The sequence below is a fragment of the Danio rerio genome, chromosome 3 (assembly GCF_052040795.2).
Source record: "Danio rerio strain M-AB ecotype USA chromosome 3, GRCz13ab, whole genome shotgun sequence".
In the NCBI taxonomy this organism is placed as follows: domain Eukaryota; kingdom Metazoa; phylum Chordata; class Actinopteri; order Cypriniformes; family Danionidae; genus Danio; species Danio rerio.
In genome coordinates this window covers 38,330,684-38,346,707 of record NC_141023.1, presented here as the reverse complement: position 1 = coordinate 38,346,707, position 16,024 = coordinate 38,330,684, and the positions used below count along the sequence as shown (strand labels likewise).

General features: G+C 36.7%; 1 protein-coding gene and 1 long non-coding RNA gene across 4 annotated transcripts in view; one reads left to right on the top strand and one right to left on the bottom strand.

The window, feature by feature from the left end:
• Nucleotides 1-1,953: 1,953 nt before the first annotated feature.
• The window catches only part of kcnj19a (potassium inwardly rectifying channel subfamily J member 19a), a 51,605-nt gene continuing 37,534 nt past the window's right edge, over nt 1,954-16,024 (bottom strand). The window contains exons 3-4 of one of the 3 annotated variants that reach the window (XM_087245018.1): nt 7,060-8,283; nt 1,954-3,303 (exon numbers count right to left, since the gene is read on the bottom strand). In XM_087245018.1, the coding sequence (XP_087101144.1) occupies nt 7,655-8,283 (629 nt within the window). In that variant the 3' untranslated portion in view covers nt 1,954-3,303; nt 7,060-7,654. Of the gene's footprint in view, nt 3,304-7,059; nt 8,284-11,162; nt 12,731-16,024 lie in introns of those variants that run through there. The other 2 variants (XM_087245017.1, XM_087245020.1) reach the window with 2 other exon arrangements.
• On the top strand, nt 10,122-13,122 carry LOC147845809 (uncharacterized). Its single transcript, XR_015481116.1, has 3 exons — nt 10,122-10,554; nt 10,607-11,087; nt 11,155-13,122. It is a non-coding gene; the product is annotated as an uncharacterized LOC147845809 (long non-coding RNA).

The following is a 16,024-nucleotide window of genomic DNA, read 5'->3' as shown; positions in this document are numbered from 1 at the left end:
GCTAATTGACAACATTTGAGTTCATTGAAGGCACAGCTGTGGAATAATATTTAAGGAAAACCAAACATACTACTTCCTTGTTTGACAACATGGAAAAATCAAAAAGCCATGATCAACAAAAAATCTAGGTTACAATTTGCTAAATTACACTGGGAAAAATAATAATTTCTAGAGTCATGTCCTGTGGTCTGATAATAATAAATTCCCATAATGACCAGTGTTACATTTGGAGGACAAAAGCAAAGCTTACAAGCCTAGGAACACCATCCCAACTGTGAAGTATGGGGGCGGCAGCATCATGTTGTGGATCTGGTTTGCTGCAGGAGGGACTGGTCCACGTCACAGCATAGATGGCATCATGGAGAAAGAACATTATTTAGAAATATTAAAGCAACATCTCAAGACACCAGCCAGGAAATTAAAACTTGGCCACAAATGGGTCTTCCAAACAGATCATGACCCCAAGCATACTGCCAAATTAGGTAAAATGTGCTTTAAGTACAACATAGTGAAGGTTTTGGAGGGGCCATCCCAAAGCCCTGATTTCAATCCTATAGAACAGGGGTCACCAATCTCGGTCCTGGAGGGCCGGTGTCCCTGCAGGATTTAGCCCCAACTTGCCTCAACACACCTGCCTGGGTGTTTCAAGTAAACCTAGTAAGACCTTAATTAGCTTGTTCAGGTGTGTTTGATTAGGGTTGGAGCAAAAATCTGCAGGACACTGGACCTCCAGGAACAAGTTTGGTGGCCACTGCTATAGAAAATTTGTGGGAAGAGTTGAAAAAGCTTGTGCGAGCAAGACAGCCTACAAATCTGACTGTTACACCAATTTCGTCAGGAGAAATGGGCCAAAATTCCTTCAAACTATTGTGAGAAGCTTTTGGAATGGTACCCAAAACATTTGACCAAAGTTATACAGTTTAAAAGCAAAGCTCTAAAAATATATCAAGAAATGTATGTAAACTTTTGACTGTCTGGAAATTAATAAAAAATTCTCAAAAAAAAAAAAACAATTCTCTCATTATTCTGGCATTTAGCAAACGTAAATCATTTAGATTATATCAACGGACCAAAAATATTAAACGTTTAGTATGATTTACCATCAGACATTTTTTTTTTAATGTATGTAAACTTCTGGTTTCAACTGTATATACCTCGCTATTAATATTAGCATTAAGAGTTTTTCTTCCCTTAATCCTTATTTTCCAAATTTGTTTGTTGCGATCTTTCTCATTCCTGAAAAAAGAAAGAAGAAATATTTTTAATTCCTCATTCTGACCCGATGACTCCTCTAATTACTTACCCTGTCAACCAATCACTACATGTTCAATCACCAGTAAAGCCCACAGTGATTATCCTCTCAACCAATCACAGCAGACAGTCCTAATGGCTCGTTTGAAGACACAAAGGGCATTTAATGTGTTTCTGTCTCACCAGGGCTGCTGATTAGAGCATCAGAAGTTCACCCCACGCAGCAAACAAGGTGACAGAAAGATTGTCTGAATATCAGTATGTCACTAGCCTACTGATTGCGTCCTGAAAGTGTCAGAGTTTAATGCATTGACAGAATTTTTGAATACCATTGTCTGACAGAAACTTTCCCCCCTTGGATTTTATGTCATGTACAATTGTGGTGCATCCATTTGATCGTTGTTACAGAGTTTTCCTCTCTTCCGTTGGGCATGAAATATTTGTATAAATGCATTCATTTTTAATTAAAGTGCAAGATTTTACAGGCATTATTAATGAACAAGCTGTTTGGACATGATGTTTAAATGATTAATTCATCATAATGTGTCTTCTCTAGTGGCAATTAATGCATTTACAAGCATCACAGTAGAGCATTTTATAGACTAAACTCTAAAGTCAGATGTATGTACCAGAAATGTCACTCAATTGAATGAATTCACCTTTCACTCTTCTGTACCAGAGAGACTAGCAAACAGACTCCACTTTCAAGCTTTATAAATAGAATTTATTCATTTTAATAGGGAAAACAGATGGTTGTATGATACATAGCTAGAGATGAGTAGCAGGCATGCAGATATTGTAAATGTGTATAATTGTGTGTGCGTGTGTGTGTGTGTGTATGTGTGTGTGTGTGTGTGTGTGTGTGTGAGAGAGAGAGAGAGAGAGAGAGATACACATTTGGTGACTTTATAGCCACCAGTAAACAGCTAAAATAGTCAAATCACAGTACTTTCAGCTAGAGTTTTGTGCTTTCTCAAAGAAAAGAATGTAAAAAAATGTCTCACATGCTTTCTATTAGTTATTCAGCTCCAGCTTCTTACACTGCAAAGCATCCTTTTCTTAATGAGAATTTTTGTCTAATTATCCAGGTAATTAACTTCAAAATAGGGGTCAAAGGTCAAAAGTTTGAGCTCAAGATTTTTTTTTTAATGTAGATAAATGTCATTACTAAAACATGTAATTCCCAATTTTCCAATGTCCTATCTATAACTAGTTTGTCTGAACAACAAAAAAACTTTGAAATCTCAATTTAACACTTCAGCAAGGTAAGGTCTTTTGCCTTTGTAGGGCAGAATACACCACATAACCTGCTGTCTTTCAAGTAAATGAGTCTTGTTTTATCTTCTTGAATTTTTATGTTTAAAGGACCTATAAATATTTTAACTTTTACAACATTTATCTTGTTTTTAAAGGGATCGTTCACCCAAAACTCCCCAAAATCTGTCATAATTTTCCTACTCTTCACTTATCACAAAATTATATGAGATTCTTTTTTGTTGTTGTTGTTGTTGAGTACAAAATAAGATATTTTAAAACATATAACCATTGACTTCCATAGTATTTGTTTTTCCTACTAATGGTTACAGGTTTTAAGGGTGCTTTCACATCTAGACTTTTATTTCAAAACCTGTCTCGTTTTTCCAGTCAGCGAAGTTCAGTTGGCATATGTGAATCCAGCAATCGCATTCGGATCCGCGCCAAAACAATTGCTCTGAGATCGCCTCAATTAAGTGGTCTCAGCTTGAATGAAAAGAACTTTGGAGCAAATTGATTGTAGTGAGAAAGCGATACGATCCGAGCCTGGTTATATCACAGTATTTTATGTATATGTAATAGGCATTTGGCTATATGAAGAGAGAATTATGAGTAGGGTGGGAGGTCATTCCAGACATCCCAAGTCTCCCAGAAGTTTAACAAATGCACAGAGACTCCCGGATGCCTGCAAACGAGTGACCCCCGGACCTTAAATACGTTACGTACCCTTGTCACCCCTCCACACCGCATCCCTTCTCACTCTTCAGAAACATCGCACGCACCTTGTCAAACACCACACTGTTAACCCTTACTGTAGATTATGGAGTAAATAACTGTAAAATAGCCAGTGTTTTGCTGTAATAAAAGGAAACAGTATTTTACTGTAAAAGGAGCAGGATTTGTATGAAATTTTGTAGTGCAAAGAATAAATTACAGTAATTTACTTTATGTACCCATTACAGATAGTTACTGTGATAATAAATGGTAAATTACTGCTCAACCATTATTACCCCATGTACTCTGATGCTTTATGTTGCTATATATATATATATATATATATATATATATATATATATATATATATATATATATATATATATATATATATATATATATATATATATATATATATATATATATATATATATATATATATATATATATATATTTGTATATACTTTTCAGTTTTGGTATATGTATGGTCAGTATTGAGGAGAAAGTGAGACAATGCATTGATGATAAGCTAAATTTCTCTGCAGACATCTTTGTGTTTTCTTTGGTTCCTTTTATGTTTTTAACATTGAGTATCAGGAGTCAACCAATGTCAATGTCACAGAGCTAATTAAAAGGTAAAGATATCGACGAGATGCATTTAAAGGCAAAAATATTCACACAGAGCAACCAAATTATCACAATCATTTTATAACTTTGTTTACTTTTCTGTAATTAATCTAATTTGCCTAGTTTAGCCTATAGTTAAGCTTTTAAATTGCACTTTAAGCTGAATATTAGTATTTTGCTAAATAACTAGTAAAAATGTGTGGTCCCACTTTATATTAAGTGGCCTTAACTACTATGTACTTACATTAAAAAATAAATACAATGTACTTACTGTGTTTATAATGTATTTGAGAACACTTGTGGTGCTTTTGAGTTGGGATAGAGGTTGGGTTATGGACAAGTTTGGTGGCTTGGGTAGGTTTAAGGGTGGGTTAAGGTGTAAGGGATGGTCAACAGTGTATTTACAAATGTAATTACAAAAGTTAATTACAGATGTAATTACATAAATGTATTTAATCAAGCATAAGTACATAGTAAATACATGTATTTACACAATAAGTACATTGTAACAAACTATTAATTCCTATGTAGGTACTTATTAGTTATGGCCACTTAATATAAAGTGGGACCAAATGTGTTATTTAAAAAATATCTTAAACAGCACGTACATACATTTTTGCAGAGACTCAATTAATTTGTCTGGAAAACTTCAAATGAAGTAGGTAAAAGTGGCATTAACAGTATAGTATAAAGGCTTTCCTAAATAAATGTATTAATCAGGTTATTTTATTTATTTATTTATTTATTTTTATTACTACAGGTTTGGAACAACATGTGGATCAGATTATTTATTATTATTATTATTATTTATTTATTTATTTATTTTTTGCTTTGGATGAAGTTTTTATATTTTTATTGTTTTTATTCAATGATATGTGCAGGATTGTGATAAATGTAGGCAGTTCCTTTGAAAATATGCTATGTACCAGGGATGTCAAACTCCTGAAGGGCCGCAGCCCAGCAGAATTTAGTTCCAGCCCTGCTTCAACACACTACCTTTAGATTTAGTTTGATCAGGTGTGTTTAATTAGTATAACTGCACTGTTACTCTGTAGATTGTGCAGTAAATAACTGTAAAAAAACAATGATTTAGGCACCACCACACACTCCCACAGGCTGTCCGTCTTATTCTAAACACAAAGGTGTTAGAAAGAGTTTTCAGAAAATGCCGGCCCTTTAAGGGAGCCAGGTGTTTGATTTGTTTACTGCTGAGTGTGCTCTATGCTATGTCCATCAATTCAGATTTAGAGTCTGATATGTTTTAGGCTTTAAATAAGAATCTACAATGAGTAAGTAAAATGTGTTCAAATGTTTTTGAGGGTTTCTAAAATAAGGCTGTGTTTTAAGTTATACTGTTGTTATCTTGAACTGTGTACTTGAAAGCTACATTGTTAGCTAGTTAGCCTCTCCTCATATAACTTCTTACATTACTTTTGTTTAAGTACAGTATATGTATTTATTGGATATTGCATACTGCCATAATGTACAGATGCTAACAGTTGTATGTATCTTTCTGGCAACTAAGCCAAAATTAAATTCCATCATCTCAGTAAGGTAACATGTACACATCATCACAGGGAATCACAAAAACATGATACACATAGCCATCCACACACAAAAGCTCCACTGTCCGGTCCCAGGTTGTGAGTTTGTTGCTAAGTATTTTTCCGAGCTGTGTTTCCACCTAGTTTGTTGTCATGAGATAATTATAATAGTAAAAGATTTTATCCTTTGGTTTTTCAGTGTTGCCAACTTTATTTTTGTTTTCTACAATTATTTTAAACTTTTTATTGAGATTTGACACAGTTTTTAAATATTTAAAACTTTAAAATTTAAAATATTTATTTTGTGTTTTTTGCTGTTCAGTTTTTTTTTTTTTTTTTGCATGGTCAGCATTGAGGAGAGAGTAACACATTTCACTGCAGCACTTTGTGTGTGTGTGTGTTTATTGAATATGTGATTGTGATAAATGTTGGCAGTTGCTTTAAAAGTATTGCTAATACCAGGGTTTCTCAATCCTGTTCCTGGAGATCTACCTTCCTGCAGATTTCAGTTGCTATCCATATCAAACACACCTAAACCAATTAATTAGGACCTGAACACCACGTGATAATTACAGGCAGGTGGGTTTGATATGGGTAGCAACTGAAATCTGCAGGAACGTAGATATCCAGGAACAGGATTGAGCACCCCTGCTATATACCATGGGGGTCAAACTCCAAGTTCCTGGAGAACTGCAGCGCAGCAGAGTTTAGAATCCACCCTGCTTCAACATTACCTATAGAATTCTAACAAGCCTTAATTAGTTTGATCAGGTGTGTTTAATTAGAGTTACAGCTTAAAGTCCCGGTCACACTGCACTTTTCTCCCTATAGACTTCCATTCATACGCATGTGAGTACTGCAGACCTGGAATGATAGCTCACGAGACAAATTTCTTAATTCGCAGCATTGGAAAGTTCAAGCTTGGAGAACGCTGAATGCGAAATCACATCATGTGATTGCTTGAGACCAATCAAAGATCAAAACATGACCTCTCTGGCTTGCTTTTTCAATTTCTAATTATTTTGTTTAATTCCACTTCGCAGTGCAGAATATTGCATGCTTAAATGTTAGTGTGACCGCAGCCTTACTGTGCAGACCTGTAATATGTAAGACAATATTTATATCTGCTGATTTTTTTAATTTTGTTAAACATTTTCTGTTATTTATTTGTTTGGTGCCAAAACAATAAAATTAATTTGTCTGAAAAAATGTTATGTCTTCTATTTTTAAATAACAGCTAAAAATACTGATTAATTTTAGTAACACTACAATAACTATATATGACATACTATTAATGTGTATGCAGTATAATGCTGTGATTTGTATCACTACAATACAGTAATTAATTCTACACAGTTTCCAGTTAGTTACCACTGCTGCTTTATTACAGTAATTAACTGGCAACACTGTTGCCAGCTACTCACTGTATTGGTTCAGTTACAGTAAATAACTGGCAACACTGTTGCCAGCCAGTCACTGGAATGGTTCAGTAACAGTAGAAAACTGGCAACACTGTTGCCAGCCACTCACTGTAATGGTTCAGTTACAGTAATTAACTGGCAACACTGTTGCCAGTTACTTACTGTAACCGAACTTTTACAGTGAGTAGCTGGCAACAGTGTTGCCAGTATTCTACTGTAAAAAACCCCGGTAAGGTCTAACAGTGCACCAAACCACGACTTCCCTGACAGCTGAGGGGGACTCTGCAAAATAAACCATGAAACTCTGACCAATGTGAGGAAAGTTTGCTCACACATGACTTGTTTTAGCTCTTTTGGTCGGTTTAAAAACTTTGCCGAATGAAAGCGAACTGCTCCAAGAACAAAGAGCAACACTGTAACAGTTTTAATCCCTTTTTTCTGAACAAATGAATCGATTCACAGGTGTGAAAGCACCCTAACATTTTTAAAAATATCTTATTTTGTGTTCAACAGAAGAAACAAAAACTCATAATGATTTGGAACCACTTGAGGGTGAGTAAATAGTATATTTTCATTTATTTAGGTGGACTATGACTTTAATATTTAGATAAAATTTACCTTAAGTCAAAAAATATGATTTTTTTTTTTTTTTTTTTTGCAGTGCAAGCCAATGCAATCATTCATTGTGCAATCAGAAAATTCATTCTTGACTGTTACTCTACAAGAGTTCATAATCAATTACTAATAAAACCACAACTTTGCCCTAAATCTGAAAGTATCAGTCTGTGTTCAACATAAATACACACCTTCAGATTAGCACAAAGTCTTAAAAGCACTTTCAGGTCAGCGGTCTGCATTCATCCTCCTCAGTTTGGCAGGCAGGTTGTCTTCAGGCCTGCAGCTGGGTGTGTGTGGAGGGTGTGTTGGGACCACTGCTGGCGTGGGAGGCAGACTCCTCTGGTGGAGGTCTCCAGTGGACAAGGCCATGGGCTGGAAACCTACCTTCAGGGCTTTGAGGTGGAACCGTGCCTCTCCGTCAACCTGCCCGGGACTAGAGCTGAGGCGCTGCAGTTTAAGAGGAAGGTCTCCTGTGCTTGAGGCTTTTTCAGACTGCTGCGAGCTCAAGCGTAACACCTTCCTCTGGAGATCATCTCTGCCAGACGAACTCATTTTCTGGAGTTTACTGGGCAACTTACATGAAGCGCTTCCGGGATGCAGGCCTTCGTCACCTGTTTCCAGACAGTCCATGGAAAAGACTCGCTCCCGGTGTGGGGTGAGCAGGGGCGAAGGGAGTGAAGATTTCTCCTCGTATTCTTTGACGCTGTAGGGTGGTGTGGGCACCTCGAAGGTGCTGTGAAACTGGGAGTAGTCCACCCTGAAAAAGCCCTCTTCCAGAGACATGACAGGCAGGAATCTGTGACCCCACAACACCTCATCCTCCGTGTATGAAGTACGAGCTTGACACGTCATACCTGTAAGAGAGAAATGGCATATGATAAACAAGCCATGTTGGGGAAAGTTACTCTTAAAAGTAATACATTAAAATGTTGGATTACTTTAAAGCACAGGTCTCAAACTGGATTCCTGGAGGGCCTCCAGGAATTGAGTTTAAGACCACTGCTTTTAGGAATAGTTTACACAAAAATTCAAATGTACTCCAATTTATTCACCCTCAAGTGAATCCAAACCTGTTTGAGATCATTTCTTCTGTTGAACACAAAAGAAGGTATTTTGAAATATGTTAAAAATCTGTAACCATTCATTTTCTTAGTATACTGTATAAATATATATGTTAATTAACTGTTTTTGTATTTAGTGATGTTTTCCTTTTAATTATGGTTGTGAATTTTATTATGGGACCTTAATCTCTGCTCTGTCGACTTTTAATGTTGAAAATTCAGCTCTACAGTTTAACAAAGTGACTTTTATTTACATTTTAGCAGTTTGAAATAATATAATGTTTAAGAAATAATATGTAGATAAATAAGTCTGTAATAACAGAAAATGTACTGGCAGTTTATTACAACGTTGTACTGTAATGTACAAAATCAACCCAGACAACATATCTCTTTAAACTATTAAAAATGCTAATAAAAGTCACTTTTTCAAACTTTTCCAGGTTAAAAGTTGTTGAAAGAAAGATTTAAGGTGCAGTAGATGATTGCCTTCAGAAACATTTGTTTGTGCTGGTTGAAAGTCTCTTCACATTCCAAAAGTATTGATTAAAATAAATGATCTAAATGTGTTTATATGCAGTTTTATATTCTGGGTAAGGCATAAAACAAAAGAAAAAGTTCATCTAATTAAATATTGTTGGGCAAACAATTCCCATAACTCTTATAAGTAGCCCAAACTCTCTGTCAGCAAATGTAGATTTGTATAACATGTATGCGTGCTCATGTGCACATGAGTCACAGAGGTAAAATCAAATGCTCAATCAAAACATTTTAAAATCCTGAAAATAATATAAAATTTTTATTATTTTTATAAAATAATAAAAACAACAATCACAAAATACAGAAATACTCACTATTTTAGGATTTGTTTTACAGTGAAGGATAAACAAATATTATGAAAGTCAATGCTAGAATGTTCTCAGCATTTTTAAAAATATCATCTTTTGCTTTCAACAGAAAAAAGTAACTGAAAAGAGGCACTTTTTTACCGGGTATGCAGAGCTTTTATGGTAGAAATTCAATAAACATTAATACATTTGCACATCATACACAACATAAATGCACTTAGTACATCTACTGTCAGTCAATAAATAGAAAACCAAATTAACTGGTGATATCTGAGTCTCTCCGATATGTTTTTGGAATTTAATAAGTGATATGTTACTTTAAAAAATAAATCTGATTGCTTGACTCCTGTTATCTGTAATGTGTTATTCTCAACACTGTGAACAAGCATTACAATGGAGAAGACGGTTTTATGGTCAAAATGTGTTACAGATAAGGGGGTTTTCATTGTCAGGTTAGCCTGGCCATGGGAATGATTTATATTGTCCTATTCTGGCTTTGTCCAAGAATGTTATTTACAGACTCTCGGTACATAATGTACGTGAGAAGGCCATGCAAGGCAGAGTTTTAAGACTTCTGCAACCCATAATTCAGCCAGGGGGCCATTCGGTGAGTCATAAACACAGACAAGCCATAGTTTTACACTGCTGTGGTCTTTCACTCTTAATATTGGCCAGGAAGACTGAAAATCCAATCTCTTTCTTGATGAAATTAAGAACAATCGATGAAGCAGTAATGGAACAATTGGTGTTCTTAAGAATGAAATGTTTTTTTTTTGTTGTTTTTTTAGCTGCTATGGGTAGTTTCTGTTTTATTTCATAATATTTAGAAATAACTAGAAAACATTGCTTTGTATTAACTGATGCAGTATACTTTTTTTTTTTTTTTAGTTTAGTTTTTATAATGAACTCATTACAGTAAAAACGATCTCATTTATAACAGAATGGAGTTACGCTGGTCAAATTGCACCTGATTTTGCCTAGATTTGCTCGCAAATGTCTTCTGCATCGTCCTCTATCTGTCAAGTGACAGTAGTTTCATTTTTACAAAGTATTTATTTACATATTTACAATTAACATTTCAATGAAACATTTCATTTCAGTTGGCTTTTTTGTAGCTCAGCAATAAAACAAACAAACAAAAAAGATTATTGTAAACTAGAAATGACAATCTCTCGCCCCAACCCTGCTCATCATTAGTACACCTTTCTTAGATGGGATGGCGGGCCAAATCAAAGGTTACAACAGGCCTTTTGAATGTTATGCAGTGACAGTGTTTATACACAAAAAGGCACTGTTCAATACTGTGTGACCTTCAGCAGCTTATTGTTTCTCTCTGACTTAGTCTGACCATATTCTGCATGAATCAAAGAGTCGAGCTACAGAATCAGGAACTGATATTCATCAGTGCAGGCAGGGACTAATCTATCAGGCAATATGAAGCCAGACTAGCATCACAATTGCATTTAAAGGATATAGAATGGGCTGGCAAGTGGCTCAGAGGTTAGCACTGTCACCTCACAGAAAGAAGGTCGCTGGTTCGATTATACTTACTGTACCAGTTGCTATGGAGTTTGCATGTTCTCCCCATGTTTGCATGAGTTTCACCCACAGTCCAAAGGTGTGAATTGAATTAACTAAACTTGGCTCTAGTGTATGAGTGCATGTATAAATTTGAGAGTGTATGGGTGTTTCCTAGTACTGGGTTGCAGCTGTGTAAAAAATATGCTGGCATAGTTGGTGGTTCATTCCATTGTGGCAACCCCTAATTAATAAGGGACTAAGCCAAATAAATTATGAATGAATGAATCAATGGATATAGGATATAATTTGGCCTTGTTACAGCTAGCAAACATCAGCTTCATTTCACCCGTGTTTAAGTCAAGGTCACATTAGAGTTTGTGCTTGCAACATTCTGTCATATGGCGCTGCAAAAAGGGGTGGTATAAAACAATGTGATTACCACGTTAATAAAAAGAGAGCGACTGCTCCCTATTTTAAATTTCTCTGCAAAGAGGTCACGTTTTGATCTTTGATTGGTCTCACGCAATCACATGATGTGATTTCACAGGTCACCAAGCTTAAACATTGAAATGCTGCGAAATGCGAAACTTGTCGCACAACCTTGCATTTTAGGTCTACCACAGTGTGTATGAATGGAAGTCTACGGGCCAAAAAGTGCAGTGTGACCACAGCTTAAGAATCAGATCATCCTCTTTTATGTGCAGAGTTGTGTTTGTCAGTGCTTCACACCCCTAAACACAACAGAAACAGCAGCTGAGTATTGTTAAATACACTAGTGTCACTTTCATATGTATAGATGCTCGTTTGAATACATTTTACATTGAAAATGTCAGGTTGCAATGTCAAGCAGATTCTGATTCAGATACTGTTGCCAGAGCAAAAATTGACAAAGAAATCAGAAATATCACTATCAGAATCTTACTATATATTATCAACAGTCATTCTTGCTCTTATGAGATCATTTAGTTGTTTATTCATAATTAAGCTCAGACTTAAGAAAGAAATCTGCATATCTTTACTAGTTTAATCTGGCCCTAGGAGAATTACAGACAACTGAAAGCAGCATATAAGCCAAATATTTAATAATCACATATGCAAGAGCATAAGATATGCAGATCTTCATCAGTGACAGGTGTTTCAAGTCCTCAGAGCTTCCGTGTGGATCTGCTCATGATGAAATAATCATCATTAAATAGCCTACTAATTAGCAGCACCTAATATAAAACATGAACCAGCCTCCATTTTCAAAATTGAAGGATGGAAATCACAACAACTCACTCTCAGATTAGCGTTTCTGCTGGCACTACATCATTCCATGTAATTAAACCAGTTTATGTGACATTAATCGCACTGAAATTGCCATATTTTTGCTGGCAGAGTGATCGTGCTGAGCAGGAGCAGTGGGGTGGCCTGGCTTCATCTAAAGGCTTAAATGATGGATCAATGCTGGAAGAGGGTTTGCGAATGTATCAATGGCTTCACCGCGGTTCAGTGGAAAGTAGCTTTTTAAGCTCTCATTTAAAGCAAGACAAATTTCACACACTTCACAGTAAGACCCTTGATTGTGCAATACTCTGTCAGCATACCTAATTACTGTCTGTCTGTCTGTCATCTCCGTTACTCTTATCTATGCTAATGATTAAAGGAAGCATCAAATTGACAGCTTTCACGCATGCTTTTGTTATTTAACTACATTTGAAGTATAATAGAGATCAAAACTACAATTTCCACAATTTAGAGGTAGATGCTTAACCTTATATGAAAAAAATAGAAGCTTGTATTCCACCTAAACTAAAAGAAATAAGGCTATGAAATATTATAGGAAATATGTAAGAAATGGCAATGCACAGTGGATAGCATTTCAGTTGGTATTTCTGTGTGGAGTTTGCATGTTCTCCCAGTGTTCGCGTGGGTTTCCTCCAGATGCTCTGGTTTCCCCCACAAGTCCAAAGACATGTCAGAGGTGAATTGGGTAAAACTGGCCATAGTGTATGCAGTGTGAGAATGAGAGTGAATACAGTAGATATTTCCCAGTTATGGGTTGCAGCTGGAAGGGCATCCGCTGCTTAAAAACATATGCTGGATAAGTTGGCAGTTCATTCCGCTGTGGCAACCCCAGATTGATAAAGAAACTAAGCCGAAAAAAAAAATGAATAAATGAATATATAAGAAATATTACAAAAAAAGGTGACTTGGTGGCGCAGTAGGTAGTTCTGTCGCCTCACAGCAAGAAGGTTGCTGGTTTTATGCTCGGCTGCCTCAGTTGGTGTTCTGTGTGGAGTGTGCATGTTCTCCCCACGTTCGCATGGGTTTCCTCCAGGTGTTTCGGTTTCCCCCACAGTCCAAAGACATGTGGTAAAGGTGAATTGGGTAGGCTAAATTGTCCGTAGTGTATATGTGTGAATTAGTGTGTATGGATGTTTCTCAGAGATGGGTTGCAGCTGGAAGGGCATCCTCTATGTAAAACGTGCAGGATAAGTTGGCGGGTCATTCCGCTGTGGCGATCCCGGATTAATAAAGGGACTAAGCCGACAAGAAAATGAATGAATTAATAATATAAAAAAAAAATATAAAAAAAAAATCCCATTTCTACTCTTTGGCTTAAATTACCATATGAGTTTTATATCTGTTGTATTTATATTTTGTTTTAGATGGTGTATGAGTGTATAGCACTTTGGTAAGCACTTGTTGTTTTTAAAGTGCTTTATAAATCAACATCGTTTGACTTGACTATGTTCTGCAATTTATATAAACTCTTTATTAGGTACACCGCTTTTTAACCACTTTATTAGGTACACCTGTCCAACTGCTTGTTAACACATATTTCTAATCAGCCAATCACATGGCAGCAATTTAATGCATTTAGTCAAGTAGACATGGTCAAGTCAATCTGCTGAAGTTTAACCCGAGCGTCAGAATGGTTATGATGATTTAAGTGACTTTGAATGTGACATGGTTGTTAGTGCCAGATGGGCTGGTCTGAGTATTTCAGAAAGGTCAGAATGGTCTGAAAAAGAGAAAATATCCAATGATTGGCAGTTCTGTGAGCACAAATGCCTTGTTGATGCCAGAGGAGAATGGCCAGACTGGTTCGAGCTGATAGAAAGGCAACAGTAACTCAAATAACTGCTCATTACAACCGAGCTATGCAGAAGAGCATTTCTGAATGCACAACACGTCAAACCTTAAAGCGGATGGGCTACAGCAGCAGAAGATCACACTGAGTGCCACTCCTGTCACCTATGAACAGGAAACTAAGGCTACAATATGCACAGGCTCATCAAAATTGGACAATAAAAGAATGGAAAAATGTTGCCTGTCTGATGAGTCTCAATGTCTGCTGCGACATTCGGATGGTAGACTCAGAGTTTGGCCTCAACAACATGAAAGCATGGATTTATCCTGCCTTGTATCAACAGTTCATGCTGATGGCGGTGTAATGGTGTGGGGAATATTTTGTTGGCAAACTTTGGGCCCATTAGAGCATTGTGTCAGCGCCACAGCCTACCTGATTGTTGTTGCTGACCATGTTCATCCCTTTATGACCACAGTGTGCCCATCTTCTGACGGCTACTTCCAGCAGCATAACGCGCCATGTCATAAAGCACGAATCATCTCATACTGGATTCTTGAACATGACAACGAGTTCACTGTACTCAAATGGCCTCAACAGTCACCAGAACTCAATCCAATAGAGCACCTTTGGGATGTGGTTGAAAGGGAGATTCGCATCATGGATGTGCAGACGACAAATCTGCAACAACTGCATGATGCTATCATGTCAATATGGACCAAAATATCTGAGGAATGTTCCCAGTACCTTGTTGAATCTATACCATGAAGGATTAAGGCAGTTCTGAAGGCAAAAGAAGGTCCAACCTGGTTCTAGTAAGGTGTCCCTAATAAAGTGGCCGGTGAGTGTATATAAACGTAATTGAAAATGTAAGAATTTGAACACACTTTTTTTTTTTGTTATTGGTGTTAATGTGACACTTGGTGGTAAAGTATTCCTTAATTATCCAACAAACCCTACATTTTTTGCTTTGCCTTTTTTGGAAAAGCTATACAAAGACATGTAAATTTAAACTAACATTTACAAATTTAAACTAACCCTAGCATGTACATATTTTAAAGGGATAGAGAGCCGTGGTGCTGTGTTGTGCCACAGCATGTGTAAAATTATTAACTTGACATTTCAGTCTGTGTCCAGGGTTTTAGTGGATCAATAAGCACTTATGAGTACATGACAAGCCTCAGCTCTCGGTCAGCAGGGCGGTTAACTGTTTCTAATCAGCACTCTTTGCTCCATTACTGGCCTGACAAGAAATTAATTACTGAAAAAAATAGTGAGTAAAGAGTTTTCCAGGAAGCTTCCCCTGGTGTGCAGAGATATGCTTGATAAGTGTGTGTGCTGAGTGGGTCTGTCACTGCTGTAATACCTGTAATAAAGAGCATCGCTGACACCAAGGCTATGTAATACCCTTCTGCGTTTTGTGTCCTTCTTATATCATCTCTCTGACAGAGCGAGAGTTCAAATTGAAAGGCTCCCTCCATTGTGCTTCCATTATATCAGTCGTAATTTACAATAAAAAAACTAATAATAACATGTGAAGTGGAAATACATTTCACATTTCCCATCTTCCTCTGAAAGGTCTCAAAAGAAAAGTCTCAAAAAAAGAAAGTAGGTGGTTGTGTCGCCCCACAACAAGAAGGTCGCTGGTTCGAGCCTTGGCTGTGCCGGTTGGAGTTTCTGTGTGGAGTTTGCATGTTCTCCCACCGTTTGCTTGGGTTTCCTCCAGGTACTCCGGTTTCCCCCACAGTCCAAAGACATGGGTACAGGTGAATTGGGTAAGCTAAATTGTCCGAAGTGCATGAGTGTGAATAAATGTGTATGGATGTTTCCCGGAGATGGGTTGCAGCTGGAAGGGCATCAGCTGCGTAAAAGCATGTGCTGGATAAGTTGGTGGTTCGTTCCGCTCTGTGGCGACCCCGGATTTATTGATGGAAGGACTAAGCCGAAAGGAAAATGAATGAATTAATGAATAAATAAATACAGTTGAAGTCAGAATTATTAGCCCTCTGTATATTTTCCCCCAACTTTCTGTATAATGGAAAGAAGATCAACACATTTCTAAACATAATAGATTTAATAACTAATTTCTAATAAC